Source organism: Neolamprologus multifasciatus, chromosome 3 (genome assembly GCF_963576455.1).
Source record: "Neolamprologus multifasciatus chromosome 3, fNeoMul1.2, whole genome shotgun sequence".
In the NCBI taxonomy this organism is placed as follows: domain Eukaryota; kingdom Metazoa; phylum Chordata; class Actinopteri; order Cichliformes; family Cichlidae; genus Neolamprologus; species Neolamprologus multifasciatus.
The window spans coordinates 8,775,976-8,801,465 of NC_140441.1; the positions used below are offsets into that span (position 1 = coordinate 8,775,976).

The window sequence follows — 25,490 nt, forward strand, 5'->3', positions numbered from 1 at the left end:
GCAAGTTCAAGTTCAGAGCAGGAACTTACAAGTCTAAAGTTTCAGTATCAATCCGCAGCCTGGTATTGATCCTCTGGCACGCTGTAAAACAGAAGCTGAAACATGCAGTTGTATTTGGAATAAACTTTGAAAACTTTGTTTGGTGTTTATAGAGATGTCACCGAGAACATGTGTAACATCTTCCGCGCAGGATTTGTGCCGTGGATCATACTCTCTGTGACTCTCGCCTCAGGCTCCGATGGTAAGTGACAGTTTGTTTTAATCTAATCTCATTTAAATGTTGTTCTGACGGAACCTTTTGCAGACATGTTCACGTTGTTTGTAGTGACACATTTTGTTTGGAGTTCACTTTGATTTTTCTGTGTGAAAACAAACCAAACCACCAGTTTAGAAACTCGGTTTGGGACCAGAGTAAACGAGCCATAGGTGTGGAAACGCCCTTACTCTACTGCTGTCGCAGTTACAAGAACGCAGAACACACACCAAGAATATGTGTTCAATCAGTCACATTCAACTGACTTTGTTCTGCAGACGAATGATTTCCACGTTTGGCGGTGGGACAGTCAGCTTTTATGTTTAAATAGTTTCAGAGCGCTGATGTGCTGCCGCCGCCTTCACAGCAGCACTGAGAGCGCGCTCAGTGCTAAAATAATTAACTGTAATTAAAATCTTTGTTTTACCGCTCTGTGTGATAAATCACCACATTAACGATTTTCTGCAGCATTCATATTTTCTTATTTGAAAGTGTTAGCGAAGGAGAAATGCGCGGGAATTCTGGTGTAAATATCGAGACTGCACCAAGGATTATTACGGAGGAATGAACACACAACAGCCTTCCGCCATTTTTAGACTTAACATCGCTCCCAAGAGAGAGAGAGAGAGAGAGAGAGAGAGACTTTATTAACTGTATTGACAGCCACATGCACGTCACATCCCAGATAGCAAGGAAACATTGAAACAACGTTGAGTCAATATCAGGCGACGTCATTGAATCAACGTTGAAGTGTGACGTTGACCTAACGTCACTCTTGCACCCTTTTTTAATGTTGAAACAACGTCAGGTTTTGATGTTGAATCAATGTTGAAACCTGACATTGAAACAATGTCAGATTCTGATATTGAAACACTGTTGAGCTATGGTGTTGATTTTCCACCTCTTTCGCACAGTTGCTTTTTATTAAAACAACAGTTAAATCATGACTGGAAATCTACCTCTTTATAGGTATTTTAACCAATACTAAACTACTGCATGTTTCCATCAATACTTAAACCACCTAAACACATAATTGTACTTATTCCTCAAATTGGACACCCTTTATAAAAAAAACAACAACAAATGTCTCACAATGTATCATGTCAATATTAATATCCTAAAATAAGAAAGCATTGCATGTGATGTAACAGAGAAAAAAAATAAACAAAAAAAGGTCAATAGGCATGTTTCGTTTGCTAAATACTTTATTAAAAGACAGTTTGCTATTTACATTTATATGTTTCACAGAAGTTTGTAATTTTTTACTCTGGGATGGGGATGCATGATGTGCGTCCTGCACCACCCATACCCATACGATCTGGGGCGTATCGGAGCCATTTCTGCACTGCTTGTGCAAAGACAAACTCGGACATAGAGTTTGCCCCTAACTGCTGCGTCAGGCCATCTAGGAAAAAAATACACACACACAAACAAAAAAAGTGAATTAGAGCACATGAATAAGCTCTTGTTAACTGTCTTCAGCAGGGAGAAAGTATGTAAACTCCTAGGCTGATAAACATGAAAGTCACCAGGCGTAAATCTGCAAACTGCCGTATTTGATTCCCAAAGAGCTATGAGCGGAAAAAGTGATAAGTCTTAGCATGGTGTGCCGTGTATCCTTTAAAACAAAATAAACATGGGGTCCTCAGGCTGTACAACTACAACCCGAGGACTAAACAAGCCAAAGACCAAAGACTCCATCTCCAGATTAACTGGACATGAAAGTCTTGTTATTAAGAAAGACAAAGTAATATAGCAAAAAAACTGTAAAACTTACCACCATATATGCATTTGCAGAGCGCTGTATCTTTAAATGCCATTTTTTGCTTTGTCTGGTCCTTGGTTTTTTTCCCTGCCCAGTTGAGTACCGAGGCTCGTTTGTAATGGCATAAGCCATTACACGGCGGACTCGCACCTCCAGTGTCAATCAAGGCAAAGCGTCTCACCTATAGACACATTTTAAGAGATGGAATTAGCGTGTCTCATGTCTTAAATGTGTATGCAAGTGCTTGTGTGTTTAATCAACAGGCCGTTGTTATGTATTTAAATCACATCTGACAGCTATTACACTTTATAGTTACAAAGTGTACATAACCTTTATATACTTACCATTGCCTTATTTGCCTCTTATGATTGAAGAGCTGCCTCTGCATTGTTTAGCTCCTCAATGTTGTGCAAGGGCAAATCCAGAGGCAATACCCCAGCATCTACCGATTCATTGCAGCAGGGATGGCGGATGGCTCTGACCTCCTCACGGAGTTCGTTAACAGCTGTCGTCAGGTCTGACAGCATAGCTAATATCTTTTGTGAGGTCGCATCTGTTTAAAAAAACAATTCCAGAAAGATTAATGGCTTAAGCAGTGAGAGGCAAAAAACTAATAAATAAATAATAAAACGCAGTTTTAGCTGTTAGTGGACAAAAGGTGCAAACGCAAGGTAGGTGAGCGTGCAACGTAAAGTTAGGTGAGCGTGCAACGTAAAGTTTGAATTGAGTGCGAATCGAAGCGGGTGCTCTCCAATCATTAAAAGTAACAAAGTCATTGAACACATTTATACAGTTACCTTTACGTTTATCAATCATATATCACAGATTTACAATTTTTTGTAGTACTATGCTAAAAAGCAACTACAGAGCGAAAGTCTGGGTCAAGCGCCGAGGCGACGGCAAGAACAAAGGAACCCTCGAACCGTTAAAGCTAGCTAGCTAGCTTTGTAAGGGAATATAACGGAAAAGTATGAAACAAAAATGTTTTCTTTGTTGACTTTGTTCGCAGTGCAATTTATTTGTTGCCGGATTGTAAGATGAAAGTAGACACAATTTCGGGCTCCCACATTTTGTCCAAAACTTTACATTAACAAGTTTGTTTGTTTTTTACTGTTATTCAAATGCAACCGTGGAAATAAGAATAGAACAAAAGTCATTCATTCTTACCTTATATTAATCGTGGTGCAGGCCAGTGCAGTGCATGAACTGATGCCTTCTCCGGTCAATTCCGCTGAGAGTAAATCTAATGTCCCGCTCTACTGTACAAGACAATGGTTACCTGAAGGGATGTACCACTGTGAGAGGGGGGGCTATGGAATAGTCCAAGTGGTAGCAGCTTTAATTTCCGCTCAACCATAAATCAATGGTTTTTCAACGTGATTGTTCTCACCTTGTCAACTCTAAATAGATCAACAATCAACGATGACAGAACAACAGTGAATCAATGTTATTTCAATGTCAGTGTCAGGTTTCATCAGTATTTCAATGTTGTTTCAACATTGGTTTTGTGTTGACATTTCAAGCCTGACGATTCTGATGGTTCAGATGGAAAATCAACATCTGTTCAATGTCTCCTCGCTATCTGGGATGCCAAACAATGATTTTATTGGCTGTTTCCATTTTCCTTTATATGCTCTCTACATCAGCTCAAACACTGTCTGTGTCTAGAAAATACTAAAGAAAGATGTCCTTCTTACAGTTTAGAGCATATTTTTATCTAACACCTCCACTTGCTCTCACTTTGTTATTCTCCTAAAAACACGAGGTTTCTCACCCAGTATCATATAAAACTTTTTTATGCATGGTATGAACCTAAACCATTCAAATTTAAACAACTTAACTTTTGTAGGTTTTGTCATCACATCTTTTACCATCCCATCCATTGGACAGCTATCCAAAATAATTTTCCTTTCATTTACAGTTGACCTTATAAAGTGATAGTTTATGTCACTACGCTTGCATCTCTGTCTGGTTAAAGGATTCATTGCCAATGCTATCACACCCTGGTTGTCTTCATAAACCTTAGGTGGTGCATAGGTCCATCGATACCTTCGAACAGCTGTATGAGTACATACTCTCTTGTACAGTTGTAGCTAAGGCCATGTACTCAGCTTCACAGCTGGATAATGCAACAGTGGTTTGCTTTTTAGTTTTCTATTACATTAAATGATCATTCACAGTCAGGCCTATACAGTAACCAGTTCTGCTGTGTCATTATGTCTGTCACATCAGCCCCACAATCTGTATCACTATGTGCTCAGAACTCTGGTTTTATTGCAGCACTGATCAGACGGCCTCTCTGTACCTTTGGAAATCGTTCATCTTTTCTACACCATCAGTGTAGTTCAGTTTTTGCTCACAAGGTGTCGCTCTAGCTTTGTAACCTTGCATATTAAACCTTTCAAGGATTTTTTTTTCCCACATATTTTTCTTTTTTTCTGTGACATATTCACATAGTTATCTCTCTGGTCAAAATCAACACCAATGAAACGTTTCAGTTTACCCAAATCTTTCATTTAGAATTTTCCTGCCTACATTTCCTTCACAACAATCAGTGTGTTGTTATTGCTGGCGTCAATGATCAGGTCATTTACCCATTTTATCAAGATTACCTTTTCATTCTTTGGTGTTCATGTGTAACCATAAAATTGAGGAGCACTAAGTTGTTCCCACTCATATGTTCATGTAACATCTTATTCCAGCTTCTGCCTGATTGTTTTAGCCCATACAGTTACTTTTTCAACATACACACTGTTGCGGCTCCTCCAACCTATGGCCGCGGCAGGCTAAACATGAGGACACAGATGACGCGCAACAATGAACACATAAAATACACTTCTGTACCTTTTGCTCCTTTTATTCCACATGCAACTGTCCCATATACAAATCAGTGCCTGGGATTACACCAACCTTTCATTTGTATCAGATTCAGCTACCTTTTAGCTCTCTGGTTGTTTCATGTATGTCTCACAATTTAGTGGTGCACGTAGATAGGCAGTTTTAACATCCATCTGATGTAAAACCATGTTTAATTGTACTGCTCTTTGCATAGATACCGTGATAGTGGTCAGATAAGCAGTGTGAGAGAAAGTTTCTTCAAAGTCTACACCCATGTTTTAACTTTGTCTTTTTAGTCCTCTTTTATATTTCAAAGTCATCTTCATCACATGGCATCATGTCAGTTTGTGTTTGTCTTCTCACAGTTGTTTTCATCACAGACATGACGAGTCTGTGGCTGAGCACTTTCCCACTGTTAGGATAAAAGACCCAGTAGGTTGAAATATTTTTGTCATTTCCAGCTAACATTCCCTTTGCACACCTTGAGTCTAGTTTTCTCTTGTTCTGTTTATAAACATAATATGCTGTTCCAAATTTTTGCATCTTGAAAAGGTTTGGCTTTCTTCTTGTCAGCATCAATTACGGTGTCTGTTTTGTGAGTTTGTTAAAACATCTGTTGCTCACCACAGCTGCTGTTTGTACTGCATACAAACTCCTTAAGTAACTCTCTCTCTATAAGCATACATCTGGCCATGTCAAAAAGTGTATGCCAGTTTTGCTTAGCAGTACTCTTTTGATGTGGTGTGTGTGGTTCTTAGGTCTCATGTCTGATCCCAGTTTTGCTAAGAAGAGTCTGATAAGTTTTTTCCATAAAGTCTGTTCTGATCTGATACATTTAATCTGCCCATATGGGGCTGTATCAGCCAGAAACTTTTGTGTTGCTTGCACCTTGTCACTCTTACTTTCGAGATAATACACAAACACTGCCCTGGAATGATCATTACCTATACTCTTGCATCAGGCTCCTTATTTCTAGTCTGCATTAACTTTACCTTTGTGCACACCTCACTAGGGATGGGTATCGTTTAGGTTTTATCCGATACCGGTGCCAAACCGGTACTTAAAGAATGGAGAACACAAAATTGGTCCAAAAACCTCTCATGTTCAGCTGTTTTTTTGTAAAAAGATAACAATGTTAGCCTTTTCTGCAGCTATGGGGCATATATGGCATCACTCTTGGCTTGAAGCAGTGCTTAAACAATGGAAAAAACACAAACTTTGCAAAAACCTCTCGTGTTTAACTGTTTCCCACTTTTTCTTTGGTCATTTTAGCCTTTTTGGCCAGGCTGAAGGGATTATCTGCCATCAAACAAGAAGACAGCTGAATGTAGCTATGATGATGTTTGCTAGTTCACCTTACATGCATTAATGTAATAACGTGGTTAGCCTACTCAACGTAAATTACACACAAACAACATTAAGCTACTCACGCAGAGAAGAACGGCTGCTGCTGCCATCATCATCCGTCATCATTTCTGCTACACTGGCAGGGCTAGGGGCCAGGACTGTCTTCGGGTTGTTGGGGGATGTTGCTAACTCCGGGTCCGATAATCCGGATACCGGTACCCATCCCTACACCTCACAATTTGGGGTCTGAGGGTGGGTGGGTTTATCTGTTTTAACTTTGGTAAAGGCAGCTGGTGGGGACACCCAGCCTTGTGAACAAGATAACTCGAGAAAGAGGACTTTCAAACTGATACCTCAGCTTTAAAAGGCTGATGGGGTATTGTTGTCAACTGGTTAGGCAGGTGGGCAGCGGCCTGGACAACCAACTGTGTGAATGTGAGAATGAAGATGAGTTTGACCAGACCTTGGTCAGAAGTCAAGTTTTCCAAAAATCTTGTGACTGCGGTAACTCGAGAACAAGGCAACATTGGATTTTTTTAAATGGATACCATTAGCTTTATCTCTATTTTCTCTCTCTCACTTTTACCTCTCTGTTATTTCCTCTTTCAGACAAGATAAACATCACAGCTGAGTCTGGACAGAACATCACTCTGCCATGTCGAGCTCACAACAATCGGAAGCCCATCATAGTTGTAGAGTGGATCAGATCTGATTTGGGGGCAGGTTATGCCTTGTTGTTCCAGGATGGGCACATCGTTCCAGATCATCAGCATCCGTTTTTTAAGAATCGGGTGGATCTTCAGGACAAGCAGATGAAGGATGGAGACGTGTCTTTGATTCTGAACAGTGTGACGCCTGCTGATAGTGGAACATATGAATGCCATGTCGTCATGCGAGGAGCAAACCAGAGGGAGAGAGCAACAGAGCACACCTGTACCATCGAGCTAAAGATTCTTCCTCTTGGTGAGTTACTACAATTGTTTTTGATCAAAAAACGAGCTGCTTCCTAGTTGCTGATGTTTTCTATTATGTTTTTAACCTCTCTGCTCTGTGGTGCTTCCTGTCCTTCAGTCCAGATAAACACGACAGCTGGACAGACAGTCATTCTGCCATGTCAAGTTTCAAACCTCAACGGCGATCCCAGTGTGGTTATAGAGTGGAGCAGAACTGATCTGGGGACAGAAAATGTATTTTTTTACCAGGACCAGAAGTTTATTCCAGATGACCAGCATCAATCTTTTAAGAACCGAGTGGATCTGCAGGACAGAAAGATAAAGGATGGAGACGTGTCTTTGATTCTGAACAACGTGACAATTAATGACACTGGAACATACATGTGTTGCGTCTTCGTGAAGGGAGCAAAACACAGAAGGAGAGCAAAACTGGATAGTGACCTCATCAGTGTTGTCAACCTGAGAGTTGTTCCTCCAGGTGAGTGAGTAGAGTTGAGTGTGTGTGTGATCAGAGGTGAAGCTGCTTCCTGGTTGTTGATGTTTGTTTGTCTGTGAAGGTTTTCAGTCATCCAGGTCATCGTAATCTAAGGAGCTCGGAAAGAAAAGCATCTGGACATCTTTACGTTGCTTAAAGATGTTTCACCTCTCATCCAAGAAGCTTCTTCGGTTCTAGGTTCAAATGGCGGAGAGTCCCAGACTTAAGCCCGATGGGAGAACATCCCAGTGTACCTCAGACCCAGCAACACACCCAGACAAAAACTGGTTCTTCCCGAAGACAGAACTCAACAAACTTAAAATCTTTGTGTATACTGTACAATGTAACGAGGAATGCTCAGACCTCTAAATTAGAGAAACCAAACAGCCACTTCATAAACGCATGGCACAATGTAACGCAGTAAAGGATCAGGGTGCCTGACTGCAGCTTGATAATAAGCTAGTCAGAAGTGCTTCGACTACGGAGCCTGAGTGTGCGGATAAAATACAAACAACAGCAGTAGAGCTCAAATATACATGTATTATGTAAGGTATGTTTGCACTGATTGCCGATCACGCTTCAACTGAGTCGTCCTCGGTCAGAAGGAATGGTACTCCACAGTGATGTAGTTCCAATAACTTTAATAAGGAGGTGGCAGATGACATCAACAGGATGTATAGCGTTGGTAGGGAAGCGATTGCATTACAGGATTCACATGCAGGTAAAGGGGGTGTGAGTGTGTATATGGGTGTGTGTGGTCATCTGTAAACAGAAAGAACAAACATTTGTATTAACCGCTATGGATAGCAGTGTACCCCTTATACAGTACTGTGGGTTTCCAGCGTAATGTTATACAATCTGCCATAACCTCATGGCCACTAGATGGCACCCTAGGACCATAAATGAATTTCTGGCTCGTATATAAATTGGCAAACCAGACCTATGCAGATTACAACGATTCAGAGAATAAACATAGTAAGTAGTTACATCTACCTACAACCACAATGCTTGACAGTAAGTCGTATATGAAATGAAATATGGGCTGAACACAAGGCTGCCTGTAGTAGGCCAGAAAAACGCATCTTAGCGATAGCAACGGGACTAGCTTCTTACACAGATTACACAGTATTACACAGATAAAGTCAAACAAGCATCACTCTCATCTTACAATACTCACATAGTAAGCACGCACACAGTATTAGCCCACACAGGAACGCAAGTAAATACGTTACTCCTCCGACACACCTCTCATCTGTGCAGAACTGCGCTGAACACGTTCCCAACCGGAAGTACAGATATCGAGGTGCATCATGGGTAACGTAGTCTAAAACAGTTACAGTGAACAAGCGGACTTTTAACATATTATGTATCTTATGGTGAGATGAAATTTATAGACAGATCTTTTGATTCCTCTGAGGCATCCAATGGAAGACAAAACACTGCTCAGTAGACCATTTAACACTTTATTACTTCTAGAAGGGAGCTGCGTCCTGCATGACACGTTGCCGCAGATCTCAAATTGGTGGTGTGCCCCTGACAGTTTTATTACAGAAGCTCTCTTATTCTAGTCTAAACAACAGTGTCTCAGTAACTTTCCACTAGAGACGGTCCCCTCTTGTCTAATTTTCCCAGGCAAGCGTGAGCGAGAGTCTGCAGCTTTCTACTCCCCAAGAACACATGGTCTAACAGAACAGCATTCTACTGCCATTACAATTGAAAAATAAATCCATAAATAGAAAAGTCAAATAATTAATGTCATATTTTATACAACAGCCAATAAACCAATAACCAAAGTCATAATTCTTATAATGAATTTCATTTAAAATAATGTTATAGAAAACCATTTGCATGGGTCCCATCAAAGTAAAGTAATTTAGCAATAAGAGTAATAAACGTTATCCAAGGTTAATCAAATATTTCCAACACACATTTAATTGTATGTGTTGTGCAACACGTTCAATAATCTAAAAGGAATTCAAATCAATTCAGAAGTCCCATAGGCCGTTTTGGCATTCACTCAGAAAAGTAACAAAATACTTCCAAAATGGACAAAACTACAAAAATCAGATCTCTCACTCAACTCTTCAAACGGTAATTTAACATTCAGCCATAGTGAAAAACTGTCTGTCACCAACTGTCTGCCATCTATAATTCAGTGTTGAGATCCTTTCCCAGACACCTTAACGCCTACGCACATCCTGGGCCTTTTGACCTCTCATAATAGGACTAGGGTCTTATGGGGCTAGATTTCACAATGAGCTCACCTGAAACCTTGGCTGATTGTGACCTACACCTGTTTTTACACCTTGGCTATTGTGATTAGGTAGAGGATCATTAGGGGGTCCATGTCCCTTTTGGGGGGACACTCTTCTCGGTTGAGAGGTGAAATGTCTTCAAGCAACTTAAAGAAGTTCAGACGCTCATTAGACTTGATGTTTGTTTGTAAAGATGTTGTTGATGAGACTTTGTAGAAAGCAGCTGGTCTGAGTGATGTGATCAGAGTGCAGTAGATAATGTCTGACAGCAGTTTGAAGAGGAAATGGATTCTGTTCTGTTCTTCACTCATCACCTACCTGACAGCTGACACCTCACACCTGTTTCTCACCTGCAGGACACACAGGAGGAGACACAGAGGATGGAGTCATTAGATATAAAGTGATATATTTTCTTTTGTTTCTTGTACCAGTTCCCGTGGCTGTTATTTTGATCTGTAAAAAAAAGAACAAAAATAATCCCCCACTTCCTACTCCTCCGAGTGATGAAGTAGCAAATTAAGTTTACTGAACAATCTCTGCGTTGATATTAGGGCTGCCACGATTACGTCGACTATCAAAATCATCGACGACTAATTTAATAGTCGACGCGTCGTTTGAAGCTTCGTAAGATCCCAAAAGACGCAGGAATAAGTAGTAGGATTTAAGAGTGTAATAATGAACTGAAACAGAAGATGGCAGCACTGCATGTACAAGCAAGCCAGCTGCCGTTAAACCCCGAAGAAGAAGAAACTGTGTCCCAGAATTCATAGTGCGGCCCTGCTCAGTTTACAACAATGGCAGCAGCTAGTTAGTTTTAAAATTACTCTTATTATTCTTTCTGGGTCACAAAATAAACGTTTAACATATTTTCAGGCGAGAATGTAGCTGTGTAAACCTCAAATATCTGCTCAGTTTATCAAGACACCACATATTTTCAAAAGCGCTCCGACGTCATACAAGGATCTTTGATATATCAATATTTTGATATATCAAATATATGATATATCAAATCTTGTGATTTGATATCAATAGGGCAGCACGGTGGCATGGTGGTTAGCACTGTTGCCGCAGAGCAAGAAGGTCCGGGGGTCTTTCTGTGTGGAGTTTGCTTGTTCTCCCCGTGTTTGCGTGGGTTCCCTCCGGGTACTCCGGCTTCCTCCCACCGTCCAAAGACATGCAGCTTGTGGGGATAATCCAAATTGCCACTAGGTGTATATGTGTGAGTGAATGTGAGTGCGAATGGTTGTCTGTCCCTGTGTGTTAGCCCTGCGACAGAGTGGTGTACCCTGCCTCTCGCCCTATGACAGCTGGGATAGGCTCCAGCGCCCGCGACCCTGAAAAGGATAAGCGGATACGAATGGATGGATGGAGATCACTTGTCATCGATCAAACTCTGATTCGATGTACAAGGATTATTGATATATCAAATCTTGTGATTTGACATCAATAGATCACTTGTCATCAATCAAACTCTGATTCGATATCCAAGGATCCTTGATATATCAAATCTTGTGATTTGATATCAATAGATCACTTGTCATCAATCAAACTCTGATTCGATGTACAAGGATTTTTGATATATCAAATCTTGTGATTGATATTGATTGATCACTTGACATCGATCAAACTCTGATTCAAGTACGAGGCAGCAGGGAGGACCTTGTATGGGTTTACTACCACATTCTAAAGGTATGGATGTGATGTCAACTAGTGAAATACAAATTTGACACACCAACATCAGGATCAGCACTTTCCCTCAGACTGACATGTAGAGAATGTGAGCTGACAGAACAAATAAAATTTCTGTACGAAGTTTACACAAACAACCAGGTATTATAGTATATATATTTATATATATTATAGTGGCACACGTAATTCAATTACAGGGATCTGAGAGCCACCATCAAACTGATGGAGCACAGGCTCAGAACTGATGTTCAGTGGTTACCTGCGTAATATCATCATAGTCCCCAGACAATCTCTCTGTTGGCAAAATAATAATAATGTAAGATACTCATAGTGTTACCTTTGGCTCTGCGTCAATATAAAGAAAACCGTTAACATGTCAGTTAGCAGTCTAAAGAAGCTCTGCCTGCAGAGCACAAGTTAGTCCAAAAACTGTTTAGCAAGAGATGTGTTACGGGGGTACCACGACGCACACACAGTGGTTTAGCGGTGATGTTTGTGGCCTTATTAATGCAACTTATTTCAAGCTGCCGTAGACACTGTTGTACAGACTGCTTCCTTACCTAGCTTGCTCTTGCTGCACTAAGCTCTCCCCTCTTCCTTTCTAGGTCCTGGCATTCTACTGAAGTAGGAAAGGCGTCATTAGATGATGACTACTAGTGATGGTGAGATGAAGCCTCGTGATGAACTGAAGGTTTCCATTCAACTGGTCGACTCATGGTTCGAAGCATTGTGATGATTCATTTGCTCTACTGCGCCATCAAGTGGACGATTCAAGTGAAACAGGCTCTTTGATTGTAATGATGTGATGTGTAAACCTCTAAACTGAATAAATAAATTGTTTTCATGGTTATTTATTACGAATATTGTCTCAGCATGTCTGATACAAAAGAGAAAGTGGAAACTATCAGGACAGAGTTTTGGTATGATTGTGTAATCATGCTTATGTACATCTGGATAATCACACAAACTGTGTGGCGCTTCACTTTTTAATAAACCAGTGATTCTTGAGATAAGGGACAAAACATGTCCAGCAGATAAAACCCAATTTTGTGGTTAAAAATATGCATACAAGTGTTAACCCAACTGCCTAAAAGACAAACCAAGGCAATGTTTATACAACAAAACTATGATTTTGCATTTTTTATAAATATATATTTATTTTAAATGGTACAACCAGTAGCTTAAAAATCCATTGTCCAGAAGCAGGTGTGATAATATTAAAATACAGAAAAAAAATTAAAAGTAATGTAAAATATTTGTATTGTGTAAGTATAATGTAAGTATTTAAGTCAATACCTTATATAATATCAAAATATGCAATTGAAAATGTATTTTTACATATTTTTTAAGTGATTAAAATCGTGCGTCAAGTCGATGTAATCCAAGATTTGATTATTTTTTCTTGTAAAAACAGCCTCATTTAGGTAGATTGTAGAGGCCATACGCAAATTATGAAAAACAAGATGGCTTCTGTCAGAAAAACGTGTTATGAGAGAAAGTAGGGTACTTTGTCAACACCATCAGATGTCTGATACAAAAGAAAGTGGAAACTATCAGGACAACGTTTTGGCATGCTTATGTACATCTGGATAATGACACAAACTAGTGTGTGGTGCTTCAGTTTTTAATAAACTAAAAGACAGAAATCAGATTATAGGATCTGTGGTGTTGTTTATTTATATTATGGTTCTTATCATTTGTGATATGTATTACTCTGTGCATACTTTATTAGGAGAGATGAGATATTAAAAAAATCTTTTCCTTGCTGGTTCCATCGAAGAAGAAGCTCAACTATGTAGCACGTACGTAATCAAATTCAACAACACAATGTGATGGGGAAATCAGCTGTGTTTTTCTGCCCATTTTATTTCGAATCTGGCGTAAACCGGCAAACCAGTTCCTGAATCAGTCACGTGGTACGGACTGCCCGCGACGCCTCGAGCGTCACTGAATACGTAATCAAAGCGAGCCTCGATACGCGCTTCACAAAAACTCCCCTGAAATTACCCGACACACTCTTCAGAGCTTCAACACACACGACACATCATTAGGCTTCAGTGATCAATTACTGTAATAATTATCATGTCATGCTACAGCAAAGCCTAAAAAGCATCAAATCTCTGAACTCATGTCAGGTTTAAATTGACTGACCCTGATTTGTTGCACTGCTCAGCTGTGACATCACAACTTAATTGAAATGCCACTGAGGTCAGTTTGAGTTTGACATTCAACAAAACAGCAGAGAAAACAGAAAACCACCAGACTGTGGAGAACACAGACGTTATGGGTTTAGTTGAGTTACAGACTGATGAGTGGAGAAAGCAGGAAACAGCTTATTCTTCTATATCTTACACAGAGTGCTGTAGATCTGTTAATACCACCAGTGACACAAAGTAAAGTAGTACATGTACTTGAGTCCTTATAGAGTATAATTCATACTGTATGTTTGAACCGTATTGATGTATTTATTTATTTTTTAGTTTTCTATTTCTGCTCCACTGTATTTTGAATTCAAACATTGTACTCCCTGCCATTTATTTAATTACTATGTAATGCTACATTATTATACATAAAGTGACTGAGCAGTATATAAGTTGTTCCAGCCATCTAAAGCTGCAACATTAAAATAAAACCGACATAAATCAATAATTATGATCCTGTATCATCTATATGATTTTGGAGAGTAATTTCTGTTAGTATTTCTTAGGGTATATTACTTTTGTATGATTACTATATTCTCTGCACTTATAATCCTGGTTGCGCTTACTGACCTCAAACCGATTTTACGTGGTACACGGCGCTCAAAACCTATCAAAAAATGTTTTAGTATGACTTTGGTAAGCTACGAAGATGGATTGCAGGAGCATTACGGTTACCGCAGTCAGGAGGCTCGCAGAGTAAACTGGGTCCAAAACTCAGTCTTCTTCAGGTCCCAAAGTCAAACAAACACTGCAACATCACTGAGAGTTAAAAACCATCTCAATTGGATGAATGCTAACTCTTTTCCACTCGATAAAAGTTAAAGTGAGGGTTTCTGGTGGTTAGAGACAAATGCAATCGCATGGCAGGATGCTGTAAATGGACCAAACATCAGTCAGGAGAACAACTGAGATCCACAATACCAGGTTAGTCATTAATATACTGCAACAACATGGGAATAAAACAGCTGTGAGAGAATTCAACATGAATGAATCAATGGTATGGAAGTGGAGGAGGCAAGAAGAGTGAGTTGAGTAAACTCTGACTTATCTGACTGTTTTGTTTTGCTTAATGTGCCTTATGGTTTGAAAAATATGGTATTCAAGCAGAATTCTGACTTTACCAGTCGTAATACATCACCTTGTAAAACAGTTATTTCACGCTGTTTAAACTTCTGTGCAGCTATCTGTATAGTTCCTGTATAGCAATGTAAAATTCAGTATTTCTGTATCAATTTACTATACTGTATTTAATTAGTTGTGATTTCCTGTTAACTCTTTGTCTCGCTCTCCTCTATCAAAACTGATCTAATACACCTCTGATCTAATGTTCCCTTTAATTTTTCATGTGTCTGAGCGAACACACAAACTCCCAGCCGCGGAGGTGTGCAGGTGGATAGCGAATGAGCAACAGCTTCTGACTTTCCAAAAGTACTCATTTATTTTGAATATCAAAAATAAAAGTGCTACCTCTACCACACATTACGTACATTGCGTACACACAGGAGCATCCATTACATCCATTACATCCATTACAGGAAGAGTGCGAAGAAGAACAAAAAGGGGTTGACACACCAGTCATGAGACGGGAGGCGCCGCCATGTGGTGATACACTGCATTACAACAGCAACTGTTACAAAATGTGAATTGCATCATTGGCTGGACTATGGGATGGTGGCATCGTTCTAATCCTACAGGGGGGCAGCCAGTCACTTACTGACTAACACTGCAAAACAGAATTGTTAAAGTTTTAATTTTAATTTCAATTCAGGTTCGATTTTTTCTGTGCGCAGAGACGTGCCAGCAGTGCGCAATTGCGCACCCGCACAGTTTAGACGGAACATTGCTCTGATCCCACACCAAAGTGGATGTTTGTGATAAAGAAACAATAGATTTTTATAGATAATCATTGCATGTGTTCTTTATCCAACTCTCAGTGATATCAGATTAACACTTTGACCAGTTCAAACTTGAACCCTCCTCCTCTTCCTCTGTGACAGGATGCCAGTGTTGTGGTTTGTAGTAAAAGCAAAGTTTTCCCTGTCAGTCTGCAACAAACATGAGAAAAAACCCTTTAAATAGTTAAGCTGGCTGATATCTATTAAGATGGACAGAAACAAATTGGTACCTCTATGATGGTCTGAGACAAAGCAAAAATTGTGGGCAAGTGGCTGAAATCAGTCAGGAAACTGCACAAATGAATACATGAAAACATGTCAGTGTCTGTCAGACGCCTTCATTGACAGTTCTCCATGTCCAAGATTTGAGGGAAACCTTTTCTTACTTAAAATGAGAGAATCTCAATATTAATTATCAATGGGTTTCATTAATTTTATCATTGCCATCTTGTGTTGATCGTGTTGCAGATTTGTGGAAACAACTTGCATGTTTCTGTACATGACTGTGGTTCAGCGGACATGAAGTGAGCTGGAGGTGGTCTGATTTCTGATGAGTGACTGCATCAGTAATCAAGCTGCTTTAACCACTGACTTACTGTCAGAAACTGATCAAACTTCTCCTACTTAGACAAAGACCAACACTGTGATTGGTTCTATTCATCAGTGTGGGAGACACGTTTCTGAAGTTATTCATACAGGTTGACCTGTCACGGTCTTCCTGACAACCCTACACATACAAAAAAAAAAAATTGTGAGCCACGCAAAAAGTCACTGCTGAGACAATCTGAGTGCAGTGAACTCATTTTCGTGTTCAAGGAAGGGTACAAAGTGGCCCACACCTCTGCACCATGACTATCATCAGCCTGAACTGCTAATAAAAGGAAGGATGGATCCATTCTTTCATGATGTTGTTGTAGCCCTTCTGATTCAAGGTGTAAACATTGTCCTTTCATACTTTGATTATGACAATAAGTTATCGATGGTGGCCCTGAGACATCAAACAGACTGCAACTTTAAAAAAAAAAACAAAAAAAAAACACCAGCAATAAGTCAAATGCTGCAAAAGCACACAAATCACAATGGAAATAGGAAAAACGAAAACAAATAGAAAAAATGGAAATAGGAAAAAAACAGATTTCCGAAATTCCAGATTACTGGACAACAGTAACAAACAGGTCCACAATAAAATGAAAAGGAAACCAGACAGAGGTGTTTAGTATATAATATGGTTTTCAAGATGCACAAAAAAGAGGTGCTTCAAAAAAAAAAAAAAGGGCTGCATGGTCGAGCCGCTAGAATAAACTTTTACTACATTAATGTCACAAAGCAGCTCGTTTACAAGATGCCAAACAGCTCAGTGACGAGCACAACTGTATGTGTTTTTAAGAGGTGTTTAAAAAACAAATATTATTCTATATATTCTTTTGATTTGTTTGTCTCTTTTTATTGAGCGGAGCCGAAAGAGCCGGTTCTCTTAAAAGAGCCTTCCTTTATTACTTCCTAGGGCATATTTTGTTTAGTTGGGATCATAAATCACGTATTTTGACATAAGGGGCCTAATATCTCTCTCTCTCAGACGCCCTCTGCAGGAAAGGGCAGAGCAGGCTGTACCTGCTGCACAGACTCAGGTCTTTTGGAGAGGAGGGCTCACACCTGAAGACCTTCTATGACTCTGTGGTGGCCTCAGCTATCTTTTATGGTGTGGTCTGCTGGGGTGGCAACATCTCTGCCGGGGATAGGAAGAGACTGAACAGGTTGATCCGCAGGCCCAGCTCTGTTCTAGGCTGCCCTTTGGAGGTGGTGAGTGACAGGAGAATGGTGGCTCCCCATGCAGGAGACTCTGACAGCACTGAGCAGCTCCTTCAGTGGCACCCACAGTGTGGGACGGAGAGATTTCCCACTGCTGTCAGACTCCACAACAAAGACTTTTGCAGCTGATCAAACCCACACAATAAGACTAAGTGCAATGAGACTAAGTACAATACTCTTTTCTGACAAAGTTGTATTTTTACTCAGATGTATACAGCATTTGTATTCTATTTTTATCCTATTGTATATTTTATTCTATTTTATTCTACTGTATATAGTATTTTATTTTGTTCTATTCTATTCTCTACAGTTGTGTACAGCAGCAGTCCCCAACCCCCGGGCCTCGGACCGGTACCGGTCTGTGAATCGTTTGGTACTGGGCCGCGAGAGTTGAGGCTCAGGTGTGAAATGTATGGTTTTCAGGGTTTTTATCGGTTTTCAGCGTTATTTTGTTATCGTTTTTATCGTTAACTCGGTTTTCCTGGGTCTTTTCACGTGTGTTATGAATAAATCTTCTTTTTTTCGGTACCGGTACTAGTTTTATTTTGTTGTATTTATCCGCGACACCTTAAAGGCCGGTCCGTGAAAATATTGTCGGGCATAAACCGGTCCGCGGCGCAAAAAAGGTTGGAGACCGCTGGTGTACAGCATATTATTCATTTTTGCTATATAACTTTGCACTGTCCACTTGACAAAACAAATTTCCCACGTGTGGGACTAATAAAGGTTATCTTATCTTATCTTAAACACGATGCAGTCCTCCTCAGTGAACAGAAGAGGGCAGTATTTCATGCCGTTTACTTTCAAGGCTCTGCTGCAGACACTCCCTGGGTACCTCTGCTCATTGATTATATTGAGTAACAGTATCTAGATTATATATAGATGTAATCTATGATTAATGTTGTAATATGACTATGGTTTATATGTTGTATATAAACCATATCACCATAATCAAGTGGATTATAAAATGAATTTACCTGCACAGCCATCTCCTGTTATTTATGACATTTACAGCAAAAGTCTCAATTTAATTTTTTAAAAAAGGAAGAAAAAATGTTGTGAGAATTACAGATTAACAGAGGGGCTGTGGGCTGTGTTGATTTTAAACAAAATCCTATCAAAGTGTACATTACAGTCAGCATGAAGACTGTGTGTGCAGTCTGCACCCTTTGATGTCAGATCAAACATCTAGCGCCAAAATGATAAACTTGGTCAGGCATGTCACTTGTAGATTCAACTTATTAAAACCAAATTAAAAAAGAAAAATCACACACAAGAAAAGATCCTCTGGATAAAATCAGAGGTCTTTGAAACACAGTTTATTGAGCTTTTATACAAAGAAAAAAAAAGAAAAATCAAGTAAACAGTAAATCAACCCCAGGCTATCCAGGCCTGACGTCTTCATTTGTTAATATCAGATACATGAGATCCCTGACATTGCTTTCAGGAGGGGAAACGATAAAAAGAGAGCCCATTCTCCAGGTTATTCCCTTCCCATCATGCAATCTAACATTACAACCAACAACACAGGAAGTACGAACCATGGCTGATATTATCCGTGTGCTTTTTCCCTACTGATGTGGTGAACAGCACTAGAGGTCAACCCATAGAACAAGTCACCATCAAGTGCAGAATTTACCAAGGAGATGCTCTGACCCTACTGCTGTTCTGCATAGGGCTGAACCCCCTCAGTGAGATCATTGACAACACTGGCTACGGATACCGACTACAGGATGGAACAGTTGTCAGCCACCTCCTGTACATGGATGACATCAAGCTGTATGCTAAGAGTGAACAAGACATCGATTCACTGATCCACACTACCAGGATATACAGCAATGACATTGGAATGTCGTTCGGGCTGGAGAAGTGTAGTCGGATGGTAACAAAGAGAGGGAAGGTAGTCAGAACTGAGGGGATTGAACTACCAGAAAGCAACATTGCAGATACAGAGTATCTGGGATCCCACAGGTGAATGGGAATCAGCTGAAAACAAAATAAGATCCAGGCTATCAACACCTACGCCCTGCCCATGATCAGGTACCTTGCTGTGTTTACTAGGAGGAGTTCTCCTGGGGCAAACCCAAGACTTCCAGAAGAGGTTCATCTTTCAGTTGGCTTGCAGACATCTTGAGGTGCCTCTGAATAAGCAGAAAGAGCTGGCAAGTGTACGCGAAGTCTGGACTTCTTTAAATAGCTACAAGAAAAGAAAAGTGTCAAACTAATAACAAGTCGCAGAAAAAGAAACTAACCTGATCACACTTTTAACATTCAGAGAACTCATTCAGGCATGACTGATTGATTAATGAGCTGTCTGGGATCTTTAAATAGACAAACTAAAGGAAAAGAAAAGGGTCAATCTGACAAAACATCACTGAAAAACAAACTTAACAATGAAGAAAAAGCTTCATGGCTGTATCCTGACTCCTGAAACACATCACACTGAGACATGTTTATGCTCACTGTGTGTGACTGCAACTGTGTGATGTGACCACTGCCGAGGCTACAATGGCAGCTTAACACTTCTTTGTTTCTGTGGTGAAAACTGCACTGCTGACCAAGTGGTTAAGTTCACAGATAAACCACCCAATCTCATGACCCTTTCACACCGAAAGAGAAACTGAATAAATGTGAAACTAAATGTTTGTTATGTAACATGAAAACTAGGCTGATACTGTTTATTCAGCTTTATCTCAGAGGGGAACTCTGGTTTTTAACAGAACCCCATCTACAGAAACAAAAACAAAGACACTGACAAGCAGCAAAGTCATGCAGAGTGACACAGTTACATGAGCCATTCCCATTTTAGCTACAGAAACTTAGTACACGACACTGTAGGGTAACAACAAATAAGTACAGTATAACAAAAGAGGAGGAGGGGATATCAGGTCCAAGTGCTTAACATTTAATACACAACAACAAAACAACTGTGTGATATGTCCTAATTCGGATGCTGCAGATGTTAACTGCCAATCAGATATGGATCATACCATCAAAACTCAGTAAGTGTCTCCCAGCTCAACTCCTCACAATCAGCTGGTTTATTTGTAGAGTATCTTTAGCAAATTTGATTAAGTCATACATGACTCCACCTTGATTCTAAAAATACTTTCAGATTCACAGGTCTGAACAGAGTCTGTACTGAGACACAGAGATTACAGCTGAGTTATGTGATGCCAAAACCTGATATAATGCAGAAAACATTGTTCAGCACATTCAGTTTATTTTGTTAGCATGTTAATAGCAGATTGACTTGCTCATCTTTACTTCACTATTATTTGAAGTCGCCTGTACTCAAAATAATTAGATTTTCATAACAGGTTGTTCAGGACATGGGTTAGTTTTTCACTATCTTGTAGATAGGAAGAGAAATCAGTCCATTTACCAGTTTAGCTTGTTGCCCCCTTGACTTTGCTTCTTGGTACACCTCTCAGGTTTGCAGACTTGTCTTTAAATTAAGTCAGAAATCTATTAGCAGCTGGCGTCTTCCATTTAACTGTGTGTGACACACTAATGTGTGATCCCATCAGAAGTAGTACTTGTTAAAAATGAGAGATTTGTCACCGAAGTGAACTATGTGTAAGAGGTAGTTGCATCCCCCGGCCTCCGGGTGGCGCATTGCTCAGTGAGACAGAATAGCGAGGTCATAGGTCCTCCTCTCCAATATGGCAGAAGCGAGGCAAAGAGAAACTTCACCAGTCGTCTCTGTCTCATCATTTCCCTGTTTTGCAGGAACATTTAATCTGTTTTACCGGCCCAAACTCTGGGTCGGTTACATGTGGATTTATATTTCTGTGTTAAATCTACACTGTAACTGCAAATTCTGGTAAATTTGTACACTGCAACTCACTAACACCCTCACTTGTTGAGAATCTTCCTGGAAATGTAATTACACATCTCACTGATGCACCCGACACTAACAGTTTGGTCTGTTCACTATCATTGTTCACCCTTTTAGTGTCTGGCTGCTTCTCCTACCACTATGTGCAGAGTGTACAGAGATTTCTTCCTGTTAAGTGGGTTTCTCCTTCCCACTGTCACCAATTGCTTACTCACAGGGGGTCATATGATTGTTAGGATTTTCTTTGTATTATTGTAGGGTCCCAGTCCTACAACATAAAGTATCTTGCATCAACTGTTGTCATGATTTTGATCTAAAATTTGAATAAAATATATAATCTAAAACATAACATTTTATTAGAAACAATGACACTATGTGACAATTAAAAAATACATTTAAAAAGTAATTTTATGTATATCCACAGTAAAAAAGCTGACAACTATCAAAAGACACTCAACATTAATACATGTGAATGATTTATTGAAAATAAAAAACGCACAAAGAATTGCTTACAGAAAATGTATAAACTATAAATTATACCTGGCATTTTGGTGAGAGTACCCATTTCTGCTCATCTATAACACAGACTTACTGTTTAACTATATTTGTATTGCCACCACCAAAGGCCCACTATTATCCACACTGCCAGTTTCTGTCTGTCCTCAGAACATCAGTTTATCCTGTGGTTCATTCTTCTATAGCATATGTAAAAGATAAACAAGCCAACAACAAAAACAGCTGCAATATAAACCCCCTGACCAATTATCGCTCCATCAAAAACAGCCTCTCTGCGTCTTCTTGTTTGTCCTGCAGGTGAGAAACAAGTGAGCGTTTTCAGTTGGGAAAATCTAATGTGATGTGGATGTACAGAAACTCTTAGAAATTATCCACCAAAATGTAAAACACATATAAAGCACATGGTTTTCTTGTGTATCTAACAGCTCTATGATACAGCAAATTGGTAGTGTAGTTTGTTTTTTGAAACATGGCTTCTTGCTAAGAAATTGTTTGTCTTATTAAAAATGAATCATCACTGAGCACCATGCATATTGGTAGACATGTGGCTCTTTGCCTACTGTATTTAAGCTAGTATGTCCATTTGAGAAAAAATAGATCTGTCCTGTCTCTGGCCTCTGTATAGTTGTTTCTGTAGCCACATAAGGGAATCAACCTGTCCTCTGATATCACAATCTACTGTCTTACCTGGAGCAACGACTCTAAGGTAGATGGTGCTGATGGTTTCATCATCCATATTTGTTCCTCTCTGTACAACACAACACTCGTATGTTCCACTGTCTGTAGTCGTCACTTCCTTCAGAATCAAAGACACGTCTCCATCCTTCATCTGTCTGTCCTGCAGATCCACCCGGTTCTTAAAAGACGGATGCTGATTGGTTGGATCAAACTTCTCTTTCCAGTACAAAAGTAAATATTTATCCCCCAGATCAGCTCTGCTCCACTCTGCAGCAATGATGGACTTGTTGTTTTTTGGAGCTTGACATGGCAGAGTGACCGTCTGTCCAACCCCTGCTTTGATGTTTTGCTGGTCTGAGAGAAGGTACAACACAGAGGTTACAAGGATCTAATTACAGCTGTTTACTTCACAGTGAGATCATCGAAACTGGACCAGAGGTGTACAGAAGCAGTTAACGAGTTAGCTTGCGTGTCTCTATATGCATGTGTATAACCTCAATGTCTCCAATGTTGCCTTCAGTTCTGGCTACCTTCCCTCTCTTTGTTACCATCTGACTGCACTTCAGGCCTGAATCCCACAGATAAATGAGAACCATGAAGAGGCTGCTAGAAAAGCCACAACGCTAAACACCTGCAGCGAATAAGGCAAGTCCTGAGGAGTTAGCAAATCACAGTAGATTTCAAAGCAAAGGAAGGAGGAGTCTCAGAAGCCCTTTGCAGGATGAAACAAAAAACATTCATGAGTATATGAAGAAGATGGGCACAACTGATCAAATACTTGTGAATATCTGAGACAGCAGAAACCCGAGAAAGAAGAGGAGCAAGATAAGGAACCATCATGCAAGGAAAGGCCACTGACGTGCATGTACCACAGGCAGATAGAGGAAGTGACTGACATCCAGGATTCCTACTAATGGAAAGACATCCTACCACTGAAAGAGAGCACAAAGGCACTAATCATGGCAGCACGAGAACAAGCTCTGAGCATAAGATCCATAGAGGCTGGAGTCCATCACACCAGGCAAGATCTCAATATTCAAGAAATACTAAGATATTGATTGATTGATTGATTGATTGATCATTTATTTTGATCACGAATAAGCAAAATAAGATCATGTATATTTAAGCCAGTATGCCCATGTACTAAGAGCATGTGCACAGGAAGGATAAAACTGTCCTCTCGTGCAACAGGTTCTTGAAAATGAGTGGGAAGAAGTGACACTTATGTACTCCTACCCCCTTCACATGTTTATAGCTCAGTCATGTAGTTGTTCAGCTGCTTCCTGAGTGTGTTTAATACAAAGAAACATATCACAGAGACACAAAAACTTTTCCTAGTAGTTCCTTGAAATTCTCTTTACCCCTCAAATTGTTTCCCCATCTCTCTGGTTAAAAAGATTTTGAATAAGATATTAAAATATTGAAATTATATTATTTTGCATGATAATGGATTTTAGAGTGAATATAGAGAACATAGAGTGACATTTAGTCTAGAACCTGCTTAATTTTGTTCATGATTGAGATGCTCTTGGAAACTTGGTTTTGTACATCTCTAATATTTGGTTTCCAAGATCTCAGATGTTGTTCCTGGGATCTGCTGGAGCCACTTGCCTAGCTTGGGAGTCACTGCATGTAGTGCTCTGATTACTCAATACACTAAACAATGGATTATGGGATTATGCATAAAGGATTATGTCATAAAACTGTAGTTTGCTTAGTAGTATTAGTATTAGTAGTAGAGTAATTAACAGTATGAAATTCTTTTTTCAAATCTATAAATATTCCAGCTGCATATTGTTTTAGGTCCAGTGTATTTGTTATTGCTTCCGTTGTTTCAATCGTTGCCAGCAAAGTTAATGCAAAAAGTTATCTGTAACGAATTACTGCCCATCTCTGTGCAGAAATCAGCAATTGACAAATGTCTGAGTGCAGAGAAACTTCCTGACACAATGAGAGTTGCTTTACTGTCCACAGAGTTAGATTAAAGTAGAGATTGTATTGTGAGCTGAAGATGAAACCAGCTTGCCCAGAAATTTCTGTTAAGTTATTACTGTAATGTTTGTAAAGGTTTAAACTTCTGCAGATTTAGCAGATAACAGATCTATGGGGAAATGAAGCAAATGAATCTGAAGGAGAGGACAAACCCGGGCTATCGGAGTGTCATGTTGCAACTGAGTTCTAATTAGCGCTCTTTAAAAAGTTTCATCTCAGGGTTAACAAAATCAGTTTTCTCTCAGTCTGCTCTCTGTATCAGGACTCAGTTCCAATTCAGGTTTAACTCTTAAACTGTTGTCACACAGCCTACCTAAACACACTTTTTAATAATGATTACAAAACAGAATTCTTGATGAGGTATTATTTCATAAAACAGAAAAATCCTGTTGCATTTAAAACACGTTCAGTCTCACCTGCAAAGACACAGAGGAGGTAAGCAAAAAGTAAAGTCCAGCAGAGAGATGCAGATGTCACAGAGGACATTTCCACTTTAAAAGTGTGAGAAATATCCATGAGATGGTTGTTTTTTCAAGAGTAAAAATCCTCAGTATCTAAATGTGAATGTGTGAATGTGTTTTTTCAGCAGCTTGTTCTGACCCGTGGTTTCTCTTTAACCAAAGAATCACAAACAAAAGCATGACAACAAACAAGGTGGAGCCATGATTTATATTTCAAATATTTCAGACACTCAGTTTTTCAAAGGTGACTAATGACACCCACACCTCAAAGAAAGGTCTATGTGTCTATTCATGTTGTTCAGTGAGTTATAATTGCATTGATTCTCCATATCACTCCCTTATGAAGGCAAACTTTTTTGTGTGTAATTGTTTTTATTAGCATGGAGTATCACACAATAACACACAATCAGGTCTATTTTTAATGCAATGTTTCCTGACAGTGGAGTTTACAGGTGTGAGTCCAGAGAGTCACTAACATGTCTTGATCCATGCTCAGTCATCCAGGCAACTAAACACTAACAT

The 25,490-nt window shown here is 39.6% G+C and overlaps 1 protein-coding gene and 4 long non-coding RNA genes across 10 annotated transcripts; 2 read left to right on the top strand and 3 right to left on the bottom strand.

Annotated features, from left to right (window-relative positions):
• The first annotated feature begins 69 nt into the window (after nucleotides 1–69).
• On the top strand, nucleotides 70–13,224 carry LOC146521443 (CXADR-like membrane protein). Of its 4 annotated transcripts, none has more exons than XR_014873336.1 (5): nucleotides 70–241; nucleotides 6,813–7,166; nucleotides 7,275–7,634; nucleotides 10,243–11,447; nucleotides 11,526–13,224. XR_014873336.1 is itself a non-coding variant. In XM_085155140.1 (5 exons), the coding sequence occupies exons 1-5, from the start codon at nucleotides 169–171 to the stop codon at nucleotides 12,196–12,198; spliced, it is 849 nt and encodes a 282-aa protein (XP_085011266.1). In that variant the 5' UTR covers nucleotides 71–168; the 3' UTR covers nucleotides 12,199–13,224. The 4 variants fall into 4 exon arrangements, 3 of the variants coding, with proteins under 3 accessions (XP_085011265.1, XP_085011266.1, XP_085011267.1); XM_085155140.1 differs by having other exon boundaries at nucleotides 71–241; nucleotides 10,243–10,286; nucleotides 12,181–13,224; XM_085155139.1 differs by having other exon boundaries at nucleotides 10,243–13,224.
• On the top strand, nucleotides 462–1,197 carry LOC146521444 (uncharacterized). Its single transcript, XR_014873439.1, has 2 exons — nucleotides 462–574; nucleotides 642–1,197. It is a non-coding gene; the product is annotated as an uncharacterized LOC146521444 (long non-coding RNA).
• Nucleotides 1,340–3,381, bottom strand: LOC146521445 (uncharacterized). 3 transcript variants are annotated; one of them, XR_014873382.1, is made up of 3 exons: nucleotides 3,186–3,381; nucleotides 2,031–2,571; nucleotides 1,340–1,658 (listed from the first exon to the last, which is right to left on the bottom strand). It is a non-coding gene; the product is annotated as an uncharacterized LOC146521445 (long non-coding RNA). The 3 variants fall into 3 exon arrangements; XR_014873383.1 differs by lacking the exon at nucleotides 3,186–3,381 and having other exon boundaries at nucleotides 2,031–2,199; nucleotides 2,363–2,633; XR_014873381.1 differs by lacking the exon at nucleotides 3,186–3,381 and having other exon boundaries at nucleotides 2,031–2,649.
• On the bottom strand, nucleotides 4,925–9,292 carry LOC146521446 (uncharacterized). The gene is made up of 2 exons (XR_014873400.1): nucleotides 8,809–9,292; nucleotides 4,925–8,393 (listed from the first exon to the last, which is right to left on the bottom strand). It is a non-coding gene; the product is annotated as an uncharacterized LOC146521446 (long non-coding RNA).
• An 8,451-nt stretch (nucleotides 13,225–21,675) lies between the features above and the next one.
• Nucleotides 21,676–25,118, bottom strand: LOC146521447 (uncharacterized). The gene is made up of 3 exons (XR_014873417.1): nucleotides 24,924–25,118; nucleotides 22,525–22,869; nucleotides 21,676–22,128 (listed from the first exon to the last, which is right to left on the bottom strand). It is a non-coding gene; the product is annotated as an uncharacterized LOC146521447 (long non-coding RNA).
• Between the last annotated feature and the right edge of the window lie 372 nt (nucleotides 25,119–25,490).